The 20,119-nt window shown below is 38.0% G+C and overlaps 2 protein-coding genes and 1 long non-coding RNA gene across 17 annotated transcripts in view; 1 reads left to right on the top strand and 2 right to left on the bottom strand.

Moving 5' to 3' along the window:
- Positions 1–20,119, top strand: part of LOC125879940 (uncharacterized) — a 105,873-nt gene that overhangs the window by 39,342 nt on the left and 46,412 nt on the right. The gene's annotated exons all lie outside the window — the stretch shown is intronic.
- Positions 1–20,119, bottom strand: part of LOC125879893 (interferon-induced very large GTPase 1-like) — an 83,197-nt gene that overhangs the window by 20,553 nt on the left and 42,525 nt on the right. Inside the window, exon 7 of one of the 2 annotated variants that reach the window (XM_049562034.1) lies at positions 4,016–5,878. In XM_049562034.1, coding sequence (XP_049417991.1) covers positions 4,016–5,878 — 1,863 coding nt within the window. Of the gene's footprint in view, positions 1–2,856; positions 5,879–20,119 lie in introns of those variants that run through there. The other variant, XM_049562033.1, reaches the window with a different exon arrangement.
- Positions 1–20,119, bottom strand: part of LOC125879887 (interferon-induced very large GTPase 1-like) — an 82,540-nt gene that overhangs the window by 35,531 nt on the left and 26,890 nt on the right. For 2 of the 14 annotated variants that reach the window (XM_049562015.1, XM_049562019.1), the window contains one exon: positions 7,179–8,404. The exons of 11 other annotated variants lie outside the window; for them this stretch is intronic. In XM_049562015.1, coding sequence (XP_049417972.1) covers positions 7,179–8,404 — 1,226 coding nt within the window. Of the gene's footprint in view, positions 1–7,178; positions 8,660–8,771; positions 8,810–9,711; positions 9,824–10,153; positions 10,183–10,894; positions 11,009–12,275; positions 12,342–20,119 lie in introns of those variants that run through there. One more of the 14 variants, XM_049562025.1, reaches the window with a different exon arrangement.

Below are 20,119 nucleotides of genomic sequence, written 5' to 3'. Positions count from 1 at the left end.
AAAACAACAGAGGCATTGATTCAGTCTCATGCTTTCAGTTTTAATTAAAACTGCTCCTGATGGTAGTTTTTAATTAAAACCAAAAGCTTGCGACTGGATCAATTTGTCCTTTTTGGAGTGACCTTACTGTTAAATAACCAAGTGCTCTGATAGTGCAGTACCAAGCAGTGTAAGGGTGATGATTCAGGGCCTCTAAACCTTTCCCCAAATATTTCTGTTATTTGCGTTGCTGCTGCAGATTGGATTTCAGACTCTCCTCCTCCTGCTGCTGTGTTGTCATAGCTGTCTGGGAGGGGAGATTTAAAGGAGTGGAGGGGCAAAGAAAAGCTCTCACAAATCATGCAATGCCAAATCTCTCTCTCTAGCCACAAAACATATTTGAACAGCCTGTTAAATCGAAATCATCCCCATCAACATTACAATTGTGTTCTTTTAAAAGTTATGATAGGTAGTGTACAATCTACTATAAACACATGAATATACCAGTTTGTAACTGTGCCTAAAAAAGGACAGCAATGTATTTTGTTGTTGTTGTTGTTGTTTACTGTCTTCATAATAATTCATAATCATGTCTGTACAAAGATAAATATGTAAATCAGAACAACATCAGCCCAGACACCCTCTCTGCAAAGCTGCAGTCTTAATCATACAGCCTGTCATTTTATGGCTAATTTTCTTTTAGCCTTAAATGAATCGGATGAAATCATATTTAAAGGCAGTTTTTTTAAGTTTGATTAAAATGCTCACTCTTGGTCTTCACTTAAACTAGACTAAAATGTTGTATGTAAAACAATCATCTCTCCAGTCTTTCAGTGACTAAAATGTCATGTGTTTTTACCGGCTTACATTAAACTAAAATGTTTAAGGTTTTCTTTGAAGGCGAGACTAAATGTCCAGCGCTAAGACTAAAACTAAAAATTGCTGACAAAATTTCCCACAATTTGTGATTTTGGGTCATAAAGATTAAACATACTTAAATTAGTATGTGACAGGACTTAGCCATATTTTTGAGAGTGTGCCAAAAGAAAATCGGGTCTTCTTCAAATGCTTATCAATAACAAAGGAGACGGACACTCCAATGACTGTATGAAGGGCTTATTTATTGCACTAAAATGAAACATTCATTTTTTTCACAAGACTGACATTTCTTTTTCAAAAGTGTAAAATTGTTGAATACTCCAAATACTTTAGAAAGACAAATCATCATTCACCATTTAAAAATAAAACATTAGACTTTGAGAAAACATCCTAAAATAAAAACTGTTTACCTGTGTTTTGATCTTGATTTTAAAATCCTGTTACTTGTATACAAAGCTCTAAATGGTCCTGCGCTTCAGTACATGAGGTCATCCAACCATTGCTCGTACTAATTCTAAAGCAGGAGAGGCTGTCTTTTGCATATATGTCCCAGCAGATGAAACACCCAGCCTGTGGACCTGTGAGAGGCACACACTGAATACTTTTAAAAGCAAGTCAAAAACACTTCTCTTCATAACAGTCTATGGCTGACTTCTTCAGTGTGTGTGTGTGTGTGTGTGTGTGTGTCTTGTATGTTTTGGCACTGATTCTTTCTCTACTTGTCATTTGCACTTGTTTTATTATTATATGTCATTTCGAAGTGGTAGCACATTGTGTTGCATTTTATTGTGTATAAAATGCACCTTATAAATAAAGATGACTTTACTTGAATAAAAGCAAAACATATTTTTAATTAGACAACTTGGTTTGTCATCTTGTAGTTGTATGAACATGTCAGTTTGCAGTTACAGTTTATACCCACATCTGTCCAAAGTCATATGAAGCCATAACAGTTGACAGTGCTTCTAATGTTGCTGCAAAGAAGGTGCATATTCTGAAACATGGATGCTTCACACACATCTTAAACTCAGCAGCACAGAAGATCTATACAATCAGCACAGTTTCAAGATGGGCACCCAAGATTAGTGTCACCAGTTCAGTATCTGACCAGATACTGATCAAACCTTTTGTTTCTGACTTATGATGTTGAATAATGGCCAGAAAAGTGTTTCAGCAGAACATTATGATGTCACAGTGAAGCTGACCTTTGACCTTTTTGATATAAAATTTCATCACTTCATCATCTTGTTCTATTAGAGATTTGTGTAGATTTGGTCATAGTTATCATATGAATTCTTAAGTGATTGTCAAAAACTTGTTTTGTGAGTGAGGTCACATGGATCTTGAACTTTGACCACAATTTTTTAATCAGCTCATCCTTGCATCCAAGTTGATGTTTGTACCAAATTTGAAGTTGTTGTTGTTTTTTAACCTTTAACTTTCACTGAAACTGTTCGGTAGAGCACATTTTGAGTCACTATCTGAATCAAAAATGTGACTTCACCCAACCTCATTGACCCATCTCTACCATTTGGTTAAAGTACTCGTACTCGTACTCGTACTATGTATGTCATGCAAAACAAGTCCACTAGATGTTACTGTGTCTTTAAATATTCTGCCTTTTTAGTTCACCTCCTACAGGAAGTCAGTAATAAAATACTCATTCCAGACATTGGGGCTCTGTGTGGTAGGATTGTCAAAGGTGGACATGTGGTTTTTTGACGTTCTAGTTTCAGAGGTCTTACTGAACAGACTTATGTAACTTTATACAATAAATAAAGGTCAAATAGGGTCAAATATTTCTTTTTTAAACATGCTCTACCAAACAGTTCATTTGTCGTTTTAGAGTAAAGGGAGTGATGCCAAGCTAATGTAGTTGAAATTAAGTAATTACTACAAAATAAAAGTACTTCATTGTTGTTAAACAGTTTATGCAGAATAACTGTGTAAGTCTGATTATTATTATTTTTTTTTTACATTCTAAAGCCATGCTAAACCCAACAGTTGAACTGCCCATTCATGGTAAAGGTAGGGATGCTAAGATAATACATTTACAATTTTTATCCCCTCCAACAAAGGTTAAATTTTCACTGTTTAGACAACATATATTTAATGTTATTCGACTGTATAGAAATTGTATCAGTATGATTTTTCACCATTTATGAGATGTTTTGAAAATACTACAATGTTAAATATCTGGAATAAATACATGGAAATAATACTAGTACTAGTGAGAAATTGATATATGCTGGTATACTAACCAGGCGGCATGGTGTGTGTTTGTGCCAAATTTAAAGAAATTCCCTACCATCAAAGTGTACGTTTGTGCCAGATTTGAGGAAATTCCCCTTAGACCTTCTTAAGATACCGCATACACGAGAATGATTCAGACGCAAGGTAATTTTGACCTGAACCTTTGACCACCAAAATCTAGTCAGTTCATTGTTATGTCCAAGTGGACATTTGAAGCAAATTTGAAGAAATTCCCTCAAGGTGTTCTTGAGATATCTCATTTACAATAATGGGACAAAGGGATGGACAGACGGACAACCTGAAAACATAATCCCTCCAGCTACAGCTTTTGCCAGCGTGGAGGCATAAAAACCTATGACTGATTCTGATCTGTCTCGTTTTATAATCATCCTGTAATGGCTAACAAACATGCCATTTATAATTACACATTTGTTGTGTTCGCCTTTGCTTCATGGCATTTTCAGGAATCCTGACTAAATAATGTTATCCCGCAAAACAAATTGAGATACATATTGATCACATTATAAATAGGTGCTGTTTCTTTCAGTCATCTTGGGGAAGGCTTCATCCTGAATATTGCTACTGTCGCGCTCCTTCAATCAAATCAAAAACTCCTATTTCTTTTTAACAGTTAAAGACAATTTCTGTTATACTGAGTAGAGTTTGGTTGTTTCTGCCTCAGTCACAGATTGTACATTTCATCCAGACTTTCAATAGCTTCTTCTTTACTGTGGTCTCTCCACGCAGGAGGAATTTCTCCCCTGCCCTGGAATTTTAAGTCATAGTGGTCTTCCAGTTGCTTTTCAAATTGACATACAAACCATTTCCAGTATGTCAGCTTTGACTCATCAGGAGTAATTTGCCATGTTGCATACTTCTTCCCAGCCCTTTGATAGTGTTTGTAAGGAAAGGAATCATGTGAATGCCAATAAGGATAAAAAAAGTCATCACTTGCAACTGATGTTGTGCAGAAATTGATGTCCAGGTCCATTGTGTCTATATCGTGCCATCCTTTTACCCCAGAGGGCCGATGAAAAGGCACACTGTGTTTGTCAGGACTGTGGTTTTCTAGCGTGTTGGTACAAACAGCTCCACAGAATGGACACTTTGCCCAGCAGCAGTTACACAGTTGATCAATTAGGATTTGATCAGGCTTCATCCTGAATTCCTCCATCTTATCCAGTGAGATACTGCTCACTTCCTTCATGACAGATACAAGGCCTTTCTCTATCTCTTCTCTGACAAAGTCAAAATCATTGATGTCACTGAAGTTTTGACAACAAAATGTGTTGAATGTCAGCTCATCTTTTAGCAAATTGTAAAATTCCTCCACCCACATGTCTGAGTCTCCACTCTGGGTTTTGACTTTATCTGTTGCAGTGAATAAAGCTTGACTCACAAGCTTATTGATGTCTTCAACATTTTTCTTGAATATTGTCCGTGCTTTATTTTTATTGTCTGTGAAGATGTATTTCTGTACTTGCTCTTCTATAAAAGTCTCTGCTTGCTTCCTTGGGTGGTGGATGTAGGTGATAAAATCGTCAAAGTCCTCTTTCTCAGCCAGTGACTTCAGCAAGTGTTTCTCCAAGTTCAACCTGTTCCCACTGAATGCTGGGAAACTGCACTTCATCTCTCCAGCAAGATCAATAGCAGTCTTGTTACAGACGGCCTCAACAGTGGAACTCTTCAGTTTCTCACAGATCAGTTCTCCAAACACAACAGCAGATGAGCTTCCTCTGCAGAAGCTGCTGAAAATGTTGTAATATTGTTTTTTCTTGCTTTCTACGTAAGTGACTGCATCGTTATTCATTCTGAATTTCTTATGGGACTCTGAAAGCCATCTCCCTGCTTTGTCAAACACAAACAGAATAAGATCAACAGTAAACTCCTTCTTCACAGCATATTTCCTTTTTGATTCAAACTCTTTCACCTTTTCTTTGACATTTTTGGCCACTTCTTGGAAGTAAATTGGACTGTAGCCTCTTGTAGCAACAGGTTTGCCCTTGATTGCATCAAGGGACTGTTTTTCAATACTGTAAATGAGGGATCTGATCAGTTCCTGTTCTTCACATACTAAAGAACTTCTTGATGTATGTTCTTTGTTTTGATCTGTTGGCCTAAATTGGAACATTTTTTTAAAAGACTGCCAAATTGTTGACATTCTTCCTTGATCTTCGTTGCTCGTATTTTCGTTCTTATCATCTTGGGATTGTTGGCCTGGGATGCAGAGACCTTTGTCCTTGGTGAGACACACATGATGAATGTAATCACCCACCTCTGATATTTTTTTGTATCTGCCACTGCTTTCAGATTCAGTTATAAGAGACCATTCAAAACCAAGCTCCTGAAGGATAGTTGCCTGATCCTTTTTATAGTTGATGTCCTCAATAGGTTTTGTGCCTGCAGTTAGTTCACTAACCCAGCCACTCCAAACAGAGTTGAACTGTTTTTTAAGTTCCTCTTCATCTTTTGCCTTGTCCTTTAACTGATGAGCGAGCTCTTTGCTCTTTTGTAGCAGTTTGTTCTCAAACTCTGTCTTCTTATCATCAAGCTTTTTACAAGCATTTTTCTGCTCAATCACTTCATCCAGTTTTTTTTTGACTCCTCTCACTTGGTCGTCATGAAACTCCTTGATTTTTCTTTCAAATCGTCCTCGCCACTGAACCAGTATTTCTTTGTCTCTGTCATCATCAAAGTATGTTGTCATTGCTTTTTTGATTTTTTCATAGGTTATCTTCATTTCCTCATGTAGATAACTGAGCTCAACCTTGTCATGTTTTCCGTTTTCAATCCTGGTGTAAAGCCCATTCTCAATAGTCAACATCTTGCTCCTCAGGGCCCAGGTCCAGTTCCCATACTGGACCTCAAGTTTTCTGTACACTGCAATTTCAAGTGTGTTTTTGAAACTGAAAACAAAGTTTTCATTCATCAGAGCATTCCACAGGTCCTGAATTTTGCTTTTGAACTGTGAAAGAAAAATTCCAGCTGACTGTGAAGCGTTGGAGAGGATGAACTTCTTCAGCTCTTGGACACTCTCACTATACCCTGGATTTGGAGGAGCCATAGGTGGACTTCCCTCCCATAGTTGGGCAAAGTATTTCACGTCTTTCTGCACATCGAATGCAATGACATCACGGAAGCACTCAGCATTACAAACCTCCTCTTTGGCTGCTAGTTGGGCCATCTTGTCCAGTTTTTCTTGCAGCTGTCTTTTTCCATGCATGTTCTTCTCTGCAGCTGTAATATCTGTAACATTCTGGTGAACAAACACACAACTTGGAGAAAGTTTAATGTTTTTCATCCTCATGAAAGCCTGAACAACAATCTGCAGAACATCTTGCATCTCAGCTGGATTTTCTCCAAAGATGTTGATCAGTGTCATGTTTCCCAGACCAACAACAAATGTTGCCAGTTCATTGTCGTGGTGAAGAGTGGTGTTACCCTCCAACTCAAGAGCGCGCAGTCCTTCAGTGTCCACCACTAGAATGTAGTCAAACTCAAAGTCTTTCTTGATCTCATCTGAAACTTTGACCAGCTGCATGAAGGCACCCTTGGTGCACCTGCCAGCACTCACTGCAAACTGTAACCCAAACATGGCATTCAGCATTGTTGATTTTCCACTGCTTTGTACACCCAGCACTGACAAAACAAAAACTCTCTTGTCGCCCAGTTTCTTGATGACCTCATCTAAAAGACTAGAGATCCACGTTAAAGGCACATGACCTGCATCACCATCCATCAGCTCCATTGGGTGTCCTGATATCATCAGCTCTGCAGCCAGCTCAGGGTATTTAGACCAGTCAGTTTTTCTCATCTTTGTTTGTTTCTGCAGAGATGCATGGGCTTCATAGATCTGTCCCATTTCTCTAAAGATGTGCTCCAAACCGAAAGTGGCAGACTGTAGTTTTGTTGATATTTGTTCAAGCTCAGTTTGCTTTCTTTTTAACAGATCAGATTTGTCATGCTTCTCTTTCAAAGCCAAGACCTCAGACCACTTTTCATCATAGCTCTGTAAAATTAAACACAGATCATCTGTGGAGAGGGCATCTGCTAAGATCTGAGTCCACTTCAGGAAATACTCTTTCTCCTTTGATGGCAAAGATGAGAGGCTTTTAATGAACAACTTCATTACTTCAGTACAGGAAGTGGTGCATTGTTTTTGTCGTATCTGCATCAGTTCCTGTTGCTTTTTACATTTCTCTTTCTCAATGTGTCCTTTGAGGTGATAAAGTTCTTTGTTTATTCTGCACCACTTGTGCCACAGTTGGCCTTGACAAGGGAGAAATGTATCTTTGATCTTTGACACATCCATCCCCTGAAGCAAGTTGACAGTTTTCATTGCAGCAGATTTTCCTTTTTGGCAGACTTTGTCATCTTCATCCACTCTGATTCCAGAGACTTCAGCCATGGTTTCAAGCCGGAAGGATGCATGTGGTCCTGACAAAATTCTTCCAATGATTTTTTTCAGTTCTTCAGACACATCTGACTGGCTTCTGTCCCTGAGACCCATGATGTATTTTCCCTTTATTTTCTCAACAGCATCACATTCACTATCAGCAGTGAGACATATGAGGGGCGTCGGAGACTTGAGAAGGACTGACATAACTGCAGAACCTTTGTCACCTTTTCCCAGAGTTGGTACAAGAACCACATTGATTGAAGATTTCTCAGTCAATATGTCACGCTGTTTTTCAATTAACTGGGCATCACCATGAAGATTACAGAAGGCAATGCAGTCAGTGAAGGCATCATTGGGTTTTCCAGCAGGGCAGTACCAGGCAATCTCTGCCACACCATCCATCAGATGGCGAGACTTGGTGCTACCTGGGCAGTTTCTGTGGAAGAAGGTGCTGTGACGGTCATTGATCAAAGTGTTAATCAGCTGTGACTTAGACAGAGATAGTGAACCCAGGCGGAGAAATGACACCATGGGTGTCTCAGCTTTGCAGATGGGCATGCTCTTCATGGTGACAATGTTTGAATTATCTTTGATTTCAGTTACCTTCCATGTTTTTCTTATTTGTCTGAAAGTCCACAGAGGACATTCAATATCCATTGTGACTGGGTCAGGAACAAGCAAAGGTAAGGCATACTGACATTGTGATAGCTTTGTAATCATGTTCTGCTTCAAAAAGCTGTCTGAGCAGTGAAATACTGCCATTTGAACATCCATTGGATGCACATGAGTTTGTTTTGATTGATCAAAGTCTACAGTGGTGCTATAAAAATGACTGAAGTCATCATTGTCTGTATCAACAGTGTCAGACGCTTCAACAGACTTTGAATGGGTCACCTCATCACTATCCTGTTTTACAGGAATATATCTGGCTCTGTAGTCTAACATCATCAACCTCTGAAGAAAAGTATGAGTGAGTTCTTTCTCCGATGTTTCATGGTCCTGTTTCACAGGTGGACCTACTTTAAGAAAATCTGCTGGTGACAACTTCTGTTGATGTTTGTCTTGAAGGTGAAGTCTGCCAAGCAGTGTTTCAGTTTCTCGTTGATATTGCTCCTTCCTGTTGATCTCTTCAGAAGTCTTCACTGACTGCTGTAAATAAGTAAATAAATATGTCCTGTATGTAAAGCATTGTAACACCATACAATGAGGTATAAAGTAAATCATCCTTAACATTTAATGAATTAAATATGGAGTTTCTTACCTTATCCTTGTTACCACTCTTATCCATATTTAAGGGACCTGCAATAGAATAAGTGTATTATATGAGGGATGGAGCAATATACTTTTAAACTGATATCTTGTTTTTCTATTTATAATAACTGTAATCTATTTTGAACATTAAAGGCACTATGTGTAACACTTTAAGTTGTTCTTTGAGACAAACAAATTTTGCAGTCAAAAGTGTGTCCTAGCACGTGTATTTACCTCCATCAGCATATCTAAGTATGTCCGTAAGCTCCGAAATTCTCATTTACATATACATTGTGACCGGTATCTCATCATGTACATGCACCATCTTGAAAATACAGGTACGTACAGGGACATACTTGAGAAATACGGAATCGCCTTTCGCGTTTTCACTTGTCGGTTTCCAGTTCGGTTTTTCCTGCAGGTAGAGTGACGAAAAGCAGCAGCAAGCAGGCTAGTCACAAGTGCCGGTGCATTTGAAAAAAGGCAAAAAGGCAACGTCAGCGATTTCAAAAAACGAGGGTCAGCATTGGGGTAGCCTTTCCCAGGTGGAGAGAGATGAGGTGTGTGAGGTTGAGCCACTTGTCAGTTGTTGGTTTGTTTTCGATTTACACCCGCCCCAACAGTCCTACATTGTAAACACAGCCAGCATGGTGAGGAGGGGGTTTGTCAACTCGCGTCGCGTGCGTCTGTGTAGCAGCCTGAATGAATACTCCATGAAATATCGGATGACATGGTTTCATCAATGTTATCATAGCTTTTTGGTACACAGCAGCTACCGTTGTTGCAATATGCGCTTGAAACACTGAGGCGTTAGAGTGCGCTATCTGTTTAAATGCAATATACAATCTCAACACTATGTGGGAGAAATTCCTACACAGTGCCCGTTTAAACGCTTCATTAGCTTTATTCTTGACTTTTTCATATTATTGCAATATTCATGAAAATTTCACCTGTCCCAGGATCTGCCGATTGTACAGGCTTGATTACAGATTCTCCTCCTTTTGTTGTGCTGTCATCATTCTTTGAGTGTTCAGCATCACTGGGTTCATTCACTGGATTACACTAAGAAAACATTATTTTATTTAACATACGTTAACCAGGTTAGAACTTTTGACATTAGGTACATGTTTGACTAAATGCAACCAGGTTTATATTTTAATGAGACAAAAAGAATCTCTTCTGCAAGTGTTTTTTCAGTTCATCCATGTGTTCAACCAGGAAGTTGAAGGACTCAAACTCACTGTAAACTAACAAGGCAAAAGGCTCCAATCTTCAGCTGAAGGTTCAGGTATTAGGGCTGAACTTTGACATAACTTCAGAAAAATAGCATTTAAAAAAGAAATGCTTCTGTATGAACAATGACAACTGAGGACCATAAGATGTCATCCTTACCTCTGTTTTAGCTGCTCTCTTCTCCTCGTCTACAGCAGGGTGATGTAACAACAAGCAGATTGCACGATCAGACATAAAAGAATTTGTTTTGGTCAGTTAAACATTCCAGGTTAATAAGATTTACACATATGATTTGTATTATTTGAAAAAAAAAAAAAAATACACATTCAAAAACCCCAACATAGCATCTTGTCTGAAGAACTGGCATTTAAGGGGTTAGAGTTCTGAAAATGAATATATGTTTGGCAGTTATGATCAGAGCCAATGTTAGTTAAAATATTTATCTCTATAGGGAAAATAATATCAATATGTAATATTTTTTGCCCTCCAAGGTAACAAGTAAAAGTTATTTGTAATGTTTTTTAATCTGACACTGTTTAAAAAATAAATAAAAATGCATTAAATATTAATGTTGCTTATCAAATAAAAATATGCCATAATAACAATAATATATAATTAAACAATATATAAAATACCTTATTTTCATAACAAAAAAAAACAGTGACATTAACTCAACAAACTGGCATTTAAAGGGTTACAATTCTGAAAATGATGGAATATTTGGTAGTTATGATCAGGACTGAACATGGTTGGATTAAATTCAGTGACAGAGAAAAATAATATTAATATATCTTTTTTTTGTTTGTTGTATTTTCAAATAATTTTTTGACAGAAACTTTTGTCTTCTAATGACACCGGAGGAAAGTTTTGTGAAGGGATGCACAGTGGTTAAAACATTACCTTTCTGACTGGCTGCAGATGGTACAGATTTAGTTTCAGAGTCTCCTCCTCCTGCTGTTGTGTTGTCATCGTCGTCTTTCTTCATTTTATCTGCTCTTCATCTTTACAGACATACTGTGTGACAAAGGCATTGAGACAAATACAACAAGAAACTGTCACTGCAAATGCACATAACCATTCAAGCTGATTGAGCTAATTGTTTGATAAATAAATAAAAGCACAACAAATTACAGATCCATCATGCTGATTTTACTGCTGGTGAAATGTTGCAGGCATTGCAAATTTTATTTTCAATTCAGCATGACTTAAGGGGGTGTTACAACCCAGCAAGCAATAGTCGTGATTTAAACTTATTGGCTATATTTAGCTCCAATTTAGTCTAGCTACATGTAACCCAAATCTAGCCGATTTAATTTTGAAATTGATTAAATGTAATTTTCGCCATTGCAGATGGCATGCGGTATGATATTCAATCACGTATGGAGAGTCAACAGTAATTAAAATATGTTGATCTCCATTTTTTGGACATGGTCTCTACATAGCCATATAATTGATGACGTCTACACTTTGGCTATGGTTAGACGTCTACCAAATTTTCACTGACAGCCCAAATTCAGCTGTGATTTAGCCTAGACGTCAGGTCTTCATGTAGATGGCTATTAGACATTTTTTAAACCAAAAAATGCTTGCTGGGAAACTTTACATGACTTTCTGTGTATTCTGTCATAAATATAATTCATGATGAACAAACATGACAAACAATTTTTAAAAATAGCTAATAGAGGGAAAACACGGGACTATCTTTACCAACCAGCACTGAAACCCATTTAGCCATCCCATTTAGACAATCAGAACTCAAAAAGCATCACTTATATTTCTGTAGTTTTGGGTTAAACTCCAGCCGGAGGGGAAAGTTCATTTGACCCAAATAAGAGTCCAGTTCAAAAACTAACTCCTCATCATCCTTCCCAAGTAACTCATATTGTGAGGACATTTTGACCATCCCTCAATGCTTAAAAAAATGAGTTTGAAGGTTAAAACTTGGCATTAAAATTAAGGTTAGAATTAGTTTTAGGTTAGGATTCTGGTTAGGGCTGGGGTTAGACAGTTAGTTAGGATGGTTATGATTAGGGTAAGGGGCCAGGGCATGCTTTATGTTAATGACAATGCTCACAAGAATAGAAAGACAAACTGTATTGGTCTGTATTTGTGCCAGTGCTCTGAAAAAATGTCTTCCACACGAGTCCAGAGCAGCACAATAACTTCACAAGTCAGATCACAATATAAAATTCAAGTTGTTTGAAAAGTTCAGTGTCTGTTGTAAAAAACGCGTATGCTAAGATTGAAGTGTTCAGCAAAACAGTATGTAATTTAAACTCACAGTTCTGTGTCTCCTTCGCTCTGCCTGGTCTGTGTGGATATGGCTGCTGTATCCTCCACTCTATATATAGATAGATCAGAGGCCTGTGTCCTGTGTGACGCTAGGTCTGCCCCTCTCAAATCCCTCCCATCTGCCCCTGACAAATCTGACGTAGACGTGGTGTTATTATAGGTGGAAGGAGCTGGGAAATTCTGCAGGCACATTACTTGAAAATCAGTGATGACAAAAGGACACGTGAAAGTCGCACAGCTAAGTCAGTAATAACAAAACTAAAAGTGAAAGTAAGGGAGCTCCATTTCCTGGAAACCTTGTGACTTAGTTATAGGCTAAAAGGTCACACTACTCAAACACTGCCAAGCACATACTGCTGTCAACACTGAATATCTGTGACTTGCAGAGCCACAGCTGCTACAAGAGTTCATGTTTGTTTAGAAAGACATTAATTATTAAACCAGCAGATCCACTGATATTTAACACATACAAGAAGAGGTTAGTCTTAAAACAGGACAGAGGCACTGATTCAGTCTCAAGCTTTCAGTTTTAATTAAAACTGCTCCAGATGATAGTTTTAAAGTAAAACTGAAAGGGTCCGTGTATATTTTGATAGTTTGATGTTTCGTTTTCAAAATGAGCGACTTGACTCTTAAAGCCTCTCTCCAGTGTATTTTGGTATTTTTATTATATTTAATATTTTTCTGAGTCATGTCCTGACAGTGTCATTTAGCCACATTGTTCGCCTAATTTTTTTATTTATTTTTTTTAAACAAATGACTTTTGTGCTCAAAGTTTAAAATAAGAAGGTTGTTGCTAATATGGGAAGGTGACATGTGACTCTATAGTAGAATCTGCAAGTCACATGTCATCCACTAAGCTTGCACAGGTGTACTGTTATAAATATGATACACTCAATCACTGTAAGCTAGCCTGTCTATTTATGTTTTATTTTACCATAACTGTAGCGTGATAGCCTTAGTTATACCTCTCAGTGTAGTTGTGTCCTCCACCTAAGTTTACTGTGTTGTTTATTTTCATAATGGCATTTATAATCTTACTATATAATGACGAAAACTCTGTCTGTCTGTCTGTTCCACGTTTTTCTCCTCACTGACTTGGTCAATCCATGTGAAATTTGGCACAGTGGTAGAGGGTCATGGGAGGATGCAAATTAAGCAATATTAGCCTACATCAATTGGCCAAAGGGGGCGCTATAGCAACCGATTGAAATTGCAAACTTTGAATGGGCATATCTCATGCCCTGTATGTTGTAGAGACATGAAACTTTGCACAGAGATGCCTCTACTCACGAGGAACAAATTTGCCTCAAGAACCCATAACTTCAGGTTATATAGATTTTCTGCCATTTCGAATTTTTTGAAAAACACTTCAAATCGATCTCTTCCTAGGAAGTTTGAGCAGTCTGCATGAAACTGGGTGAACATAATCTAGGGACCAATATCTAAAGTTCCCTCTTGGCAAAAGTTGGAAAACTTACTAAAACTGAGCTTCTATAAGGTAGGCTGACCAAACGTCCTCTTTTGCCCAGACATGTCCACTTTTCACGTCCCGTCCGGGGCGTCCGGGGGGTTTTTATAAACTGATGATAATGTCCGGTTTTCCGTGTGTGTGTGTGTGTGTGTGTGTGTGTGTGTGTGTGTGTTAAAGCGCGGCACAGGCCGCGTATTTCTGCCGAACCCGAACTGAGCCCGACATTATTTAATGACCAAAGCACTGAGTTTGTGTCACACAGTTGTTATGGTTACAGGCTATTTAACAGGCCAGGCGTGCTCAGCGGAGAGGAAGACCTCCGTGTTTGAGACAGGAGTGGGCGGTGGGAGGTCCGACGCTTCCAGCAAGAGGAGATGGAGACATAAAACAAAATAAGATAAAATAGGAAAAACCTGTCTCCCTCTTTTATTTTATTTTCAGCGTTTAATCAAGGCGGAGGTGGCCGGCTGGAGGGCCGAGACTTCCAGCGAGGAGAGAAGTAGAAAGAAAGAGCCAATGTGTGTCTGTGTGTGTTATGTTCAGGTGTTGTCACGTAAATAACAGTGCCCAAGCAATAAACAGGACAGACAATAGGATTTTATTTATTTTTAGACTACATTTTTACTGAAAGCTGACCGAATCTGACCTGAGCCCGAATACAATTTATATAGCTATAACGGGTCGGGCCGGGTTTGGTCAAAAATGTAGCTCTACATTTCTGACCAAACCCGGCCCGACCTGTCGGTTACCGTCGGGCTTGGATCGCCACACTCTAGTGTGTGTATGTGTCCCGTCTATAGGGGCCTTTTTTTTGTAATATAACTGAATTTTCTATCCATACATATAAATTTTAAATATATTAAAATGATAAGGCATCTTTGAGTAAACTGCAAGTATCATTTAAGTAGTCGTGACCGGCCGAGTGTCCTCTTTTTTGGAAATCAAAATATGGTCACCCTACTATAAGGCAATGAATATTGCGGAGGGCGTGGCTCATCACATAAAGGTGTATAACATCTCAAGGGTTTCACCCATCACCACGCAACTTTGTAGGCATATGACCACACATAATCTGAGGGGAATCCTCCATTATTGACCCCATCAAACAAAATGGGGGTGCTAGAGAGCTAATTTCTTATCTAGGCCTAACCGCCATATTGATTTTTACTAAACTTGGTAGATATGTAGAACAGGACGCCTCAAGGTGACTGGAGAAATTTAACTCTAATTGGGAACTGGGTGGCGCTATAACAACAGAAAAATGCTTACAAATGGTTAAAATGAACCCAGGAACCCAGACCATCAAATGATCCATTACAATTACGTTATGAGAACCCATCTCACTCCACAAAAGCTGGCCAAGTTCTCTCCCAACCACTCACCCAACTGTACATATTGTTCTCTGGGAACCCCAGGCACATACCTTCATATAATGTGGGACTGTACTGAAATCAATGCCTTCTGGCGATCAGTTTTATCGCTGTTGTCTACCACTATTGGAAAAACTCTACCCTTTACACCTACACTGATTTTGTTAAATGATGATTCTGAATGTCATCTTTCAGTTCCTAACCGCCGCATTCTCCTAGCCGGCATCACTGCAGCAAAAAAATTGATAGCAATCAGATGGAAACAACCTCAGATACTTAACATCCCACAATGGCTTACATCGTTTGTGGATATTTTATACTTGGAGATCTCAGTTGCAAAAATACATGGTGCCAAACAGGAGAATGTAGCAGTTCTGGAACAAGTAAGAGAGCAGATCAAAGCACTATTGAGTTCATAACTAAGACAACATACATAGAATATCTTGGATAATGGAGGATCCTTCCGCTTATAAAATGGCTCTAATCCCCTTCCTCAAAGCTTTCCCCCCCTTTTGCTTGTTTATTTTTTTTTTTTTTGGTTTTTTTTTTAATTTTTATTTTATTTTATTTTATTTTTTGTTTGTTTGTTTGTTTGTTTTTTTTTTCTTTTTTTTGTTTTGTTTTTCTCTCTTTCTTTTCTTGTTTTTGTACTCTATGTCCTTGTCCTGTCTTGTATCACTGTGGACTGTGGTGTTATTGTTTGCACGTTGTATATGCAATACTTCATTATCTGTATGAACTGTTTGGTAATTTCTAAATCAAATCAAATGAAATAAAAAGTTGATCACAACAAATGGTTAAAATGCGACCGATCGCTGTGGCTCCCCCTGTGGACCAATGTTTGTTTGTTTCTAATTTTGGTATGACTAAGTCATGGTATGGTATGCTGTACATAATCACAGAAACTGTCAGTGTGTTATTCTGTCAGTAAGTCATTCTGTCTGTCCCACGTTTTTCTACTCACTGGCGTGGTCAATCTATGTGAAACTGCACATAGGCATTGAGGACTGGCATAGGTAGAAGGTGACAAAGCTACCAATGGGTATGGACTGGTCGTGATAATTATAATAACATGGACATAAATGAATGAATTAATGACTTCATTTCGAACCAAAAATATAAAACAAAATGAAAAACAAACAAGACAAAGATAACAGTGTACGCAAAGGAGTAGGTAGATGTAAAACCTTTATGTCCTACTCCCTACCCCTTTCTTACATTTCTTTTTTAAACTTGTATATTATTTCAACAAATTCCCAAATTTATTTACAACTAATATACAACTATCCCCAGTCTATTTACCACCCAATTAAATAAATGAGTAATAAACCCAGTCTACTTACAGTCCAAGTACCAACCAGTGTTACAAAATAAATATGCACTCCCCTAACAAAACCTTTCCTCATCTATATATCTGCCAAAAATATCTTTTTGAATAGTTTTTTAAATTGATTTATATTTGGGCTTTGTTTCAGCTCATCACGTTGCCCATTCACAAGTCCACCCCAAACACTGAAATACACAGACTCTTCTTAGTTGTATGAATACATTGTTTTTTGAAATTAAATTCTCCTAAATTTTAACCCTCCTATTATACATTATTGCAGTCAAAAAATTTCAATGGATGTGACTTTAAAACAGTGTGTTGGTGTGTTCCCTGTACCCCACACTGTGAGCTGTCCTGATTGCTCTCTTTTGAAGGACGTATAACGGTTGTAAGTTGCTTTTGTAAGTATTGCCCCAAACTTCTACACAGTAAGTCAAATAGTACAAGTGATGAACACAGAAAGTGCAGTGATTTATGGTCCAGTACGGGTTTTGTTTTCCCCAGAACTGCAATACTCTTTGCCGACTATGTTCTTACAATTTCTGTCAACGTTGAAACATAAAACAGACATGGCAATTCAATATACAAGGACATTAAAAAACTGTTTAAAATGAGGATTAACCATAAATCTTAAAATCATGAAAAATGAAAAAAGTCATAAGATGAAATAGATTATAAAGTCATAAAATCATGACATCATAAAATCATAGAATTTTAAAAGTTAAGGCTAGTTACAGGCTAAAGTGAACAGATTTAAAAGTGAATTTGAAAATATTTAGCGAGGTAGCTTCCCTGATATCTGTAGGTAGTGTGTTCCATAGCTTTGGGGCGTAACTGACAAAGGATGCATCCCTGATCTTCTAATGACTGTTGCTGGGAACCTCCAATGTTCCTGGAGGCAAAAGAGTTTGCAATGTAGCTCGGTCCAAGCCCATGTAGGGCTTTGAAAACAAGGAGGAGGAACTTAAAAATCAATTGTAAATGTAACAGGAAGTCAGTGTAGAGCAGCTCAGACTGGCCTGATGTGCTCTCTCCTCTTGGTTCTGGTTCATAGCTGAGCTGCAGAGTTTTGAACGAGCTGAAGTCTTTCAGTGGTGTTTTTTGGGAGGCCAGTAAAAAGTGTGTCACTGTAGTTGAGGCGGCTTGAAATAAAGGCATGAATCAATTTCTCTGTATCTTTTTTATTTATAGCCTATGTGTGGTGAACGGCTGCCGTTAACACACTGAATTACACAAAATCCCTTTGGCAAAAATAGCTCAACACACTGACACACTCAACACACTCTCTCTCATTGGCTCTCTATCATCTCTTGTGACAGAGTTGGTGTGCTCTGCAAATTATCTCATTACTGCTCTGATGAACAGTAAATTAATCAATGCAAATGCCATATTGCTGTTTTCCAGTACTCTAGCTGCAATATTAAGCATTAACCATTTGAACAGAAAGTAAAACTGGCTGGAGGGGGCCTTTAAATAACCGGGTGCTACAGCAATGCAGTGTAAGCACCAAGTGCCATTCTCAGGCTGATGATTCAGAGCTTTTAAGCCTCCCCCAAAGTATTGCTTTTATTTTCATTTTCATTAAGACCCCTTTAGGCTATCAACAGTGTGCTGCAAGACTCTTATGTCATACAGTTAACTATGTAAAGCAATCCTTATTTTTAATTTGCTGTACTTCTATAAGTATTACACTCAATCATCACAAATAACTTAAAATGCTGTTTGCTTCTTTTATGACTTTTGTTTTCAGGAATACTCCCCACTCTTCCAGAAGCTTTGATAAGGCCTCCTCTCCAAACAGCAGCTGGAAGTCTTATAGGACCAATCCCTTTGTGTCAAGGAATCTTGGGAAGACTGTGAGCACTGTGCTGGATTTCTCGGGATCATGAATCACTTCTGTCTGTACTGAAAGGTTTGTCTTGTTTTTATGAAAATCTGTTCAGTGTCTGTGCTGTGCCTCTGTAGAGATATGGCCTCCCTACACTGATCTCCTCCTCCTTTTTCTGAACTGTTAATGCAACAGTATTACACAGCATTTCTGGTGGTGGTGTGTTCTATATTAGCAGAGTTCAAATAGACAATGTGTGCCTTGTTTGGGGAGAAATATTCAAGGGTGGGTGGTGCTGGTTACAAATCGTTTGTTGTAATCTGATTAAGTAGTTACAGGGTCACCCCTCCTTAAGTTTTTATGGCTATTCATTCATTCATTCATTCATTCATTCATATGATTCCAATCCCTTCCTCTTTTGCTGTGGCTCAGCATTTAAATAACCTTTATCAGATTTGATGGATTAGTCGCAGACTTTCCCAAAAAGTGTTGTGCTTTTCTTTCACAAATGTGGGAATGAAATTGCGTTAAAATGTATAAAACAGTGAAATTTATCTTGCCTGGCCGGGCAGCTCTCTGGGTGCTCAGCACCCCTAAACCTCTGATCCTAGAATCGTCCCTGCTCCATACTAGACTCTATAATGATTTTTCTTTCTTTCTTTGTTTACAGAGGACAGCTCTATCTCTTGATATTCTGCATTAATGTTTTAAATTAACAACAACTAAATTAAAAGTGAAAATATTTAAATATATAATATAATAATATATATAATATATAATATATATAATAAATATTTTTTTTAAAAGCTCTTTTTCCTTTTTTCCTTATTCGCTGTAAGGGTCCAAAGGACAGAGGGATGTCGTATGCTGTAAAGCCCTCTGAGGCAAATTGTTATTTGTGATATTGGGCTTTATAAATAAAATTGATTGATTCATTGATTTTCTCCCTTGCTTGCTTATAAAACCGGCAAGTATGTTACAGGAGATCCACTGATATTTAACACATACAAGAATTAATTAGTCCAAAACAGCCTCCCAAAGCCTACAGAGGCAATTGCAAGCACTGCAGTGCAGACTAAAAATGGGCAATTTGCAATCATAACTATTTCATGAGTGTTCCTCATCTGTTCTAAATGATGAGTGAAAGTACAGCTGATTCATTTATAGAGTTTAAACAATTCATCACACGTAAATGTGTGACACATCATTGGTAGATCTGCCATACCTGTTACAAATGATCTGCATATGTTTACAAGTCATTTCCAAAGCTTTCTACAACCCCATAATTTAAAGTGTGAACTGTTCATTATGTACCACTGTCTCTCATGGCATTTGTAATGGGCCTTACCTGTTATGAGGGGAATTTAAATGCATACTCTTTTACTAATCATGTGCAAAGCTGTAGACCCGTTAATACAAGTTATGAAATCATTTTCTGTAGCTGGTTTTGTGAAAAAGATGTTAAAAGCTGTGGTAGTGATAACTAAAAGCAAAACACATTTTGTACTTTCTCCATTTTCTTTTGTCACTCTTAAAGCTCCTCTGATATATCAGTATACCATCTGAACTTTATAATATGTGAGTGTTTTCACACAGTCTGATATCTGCTGCCCCCAAGTGGCCAAAGAGTCAGTTCTTAAAGGTTTCAAACCTGCTGAGTCTACAACCTTTTAGGATACTCAAAGGCCTTCGCAGTCTGAACATCGTTTGAATTGAGATGGTTACATACTGTCTGAGAGAATGGCAGCTTATTATACTAAAAGAGCCTTTCATTTGTCAACATGCTCACCACAGGGCTCACTGCATAAAAAGTGACACAACAACCACATTTCAT

This window comes from Epinephelus fuscoguttatus, linkage group LG19 (genome assembly GCF_011397635.1).
Source record: "Epinephelus fuscoguttatus linkage group LG19, E.fuscoguttatus.final_Chr_v1".
Lineage (NCBI taxonomy): Eukaryota > Metazoa > Chordata > Actinopteri > Perciformes > Serranidae > Epinephelus > Epinephelus fuscoguttatus.
Note: the sequence above shows the minus strand (reverse complement) of the source record. Positions and strands in the feature narration are given on the sequence as shown.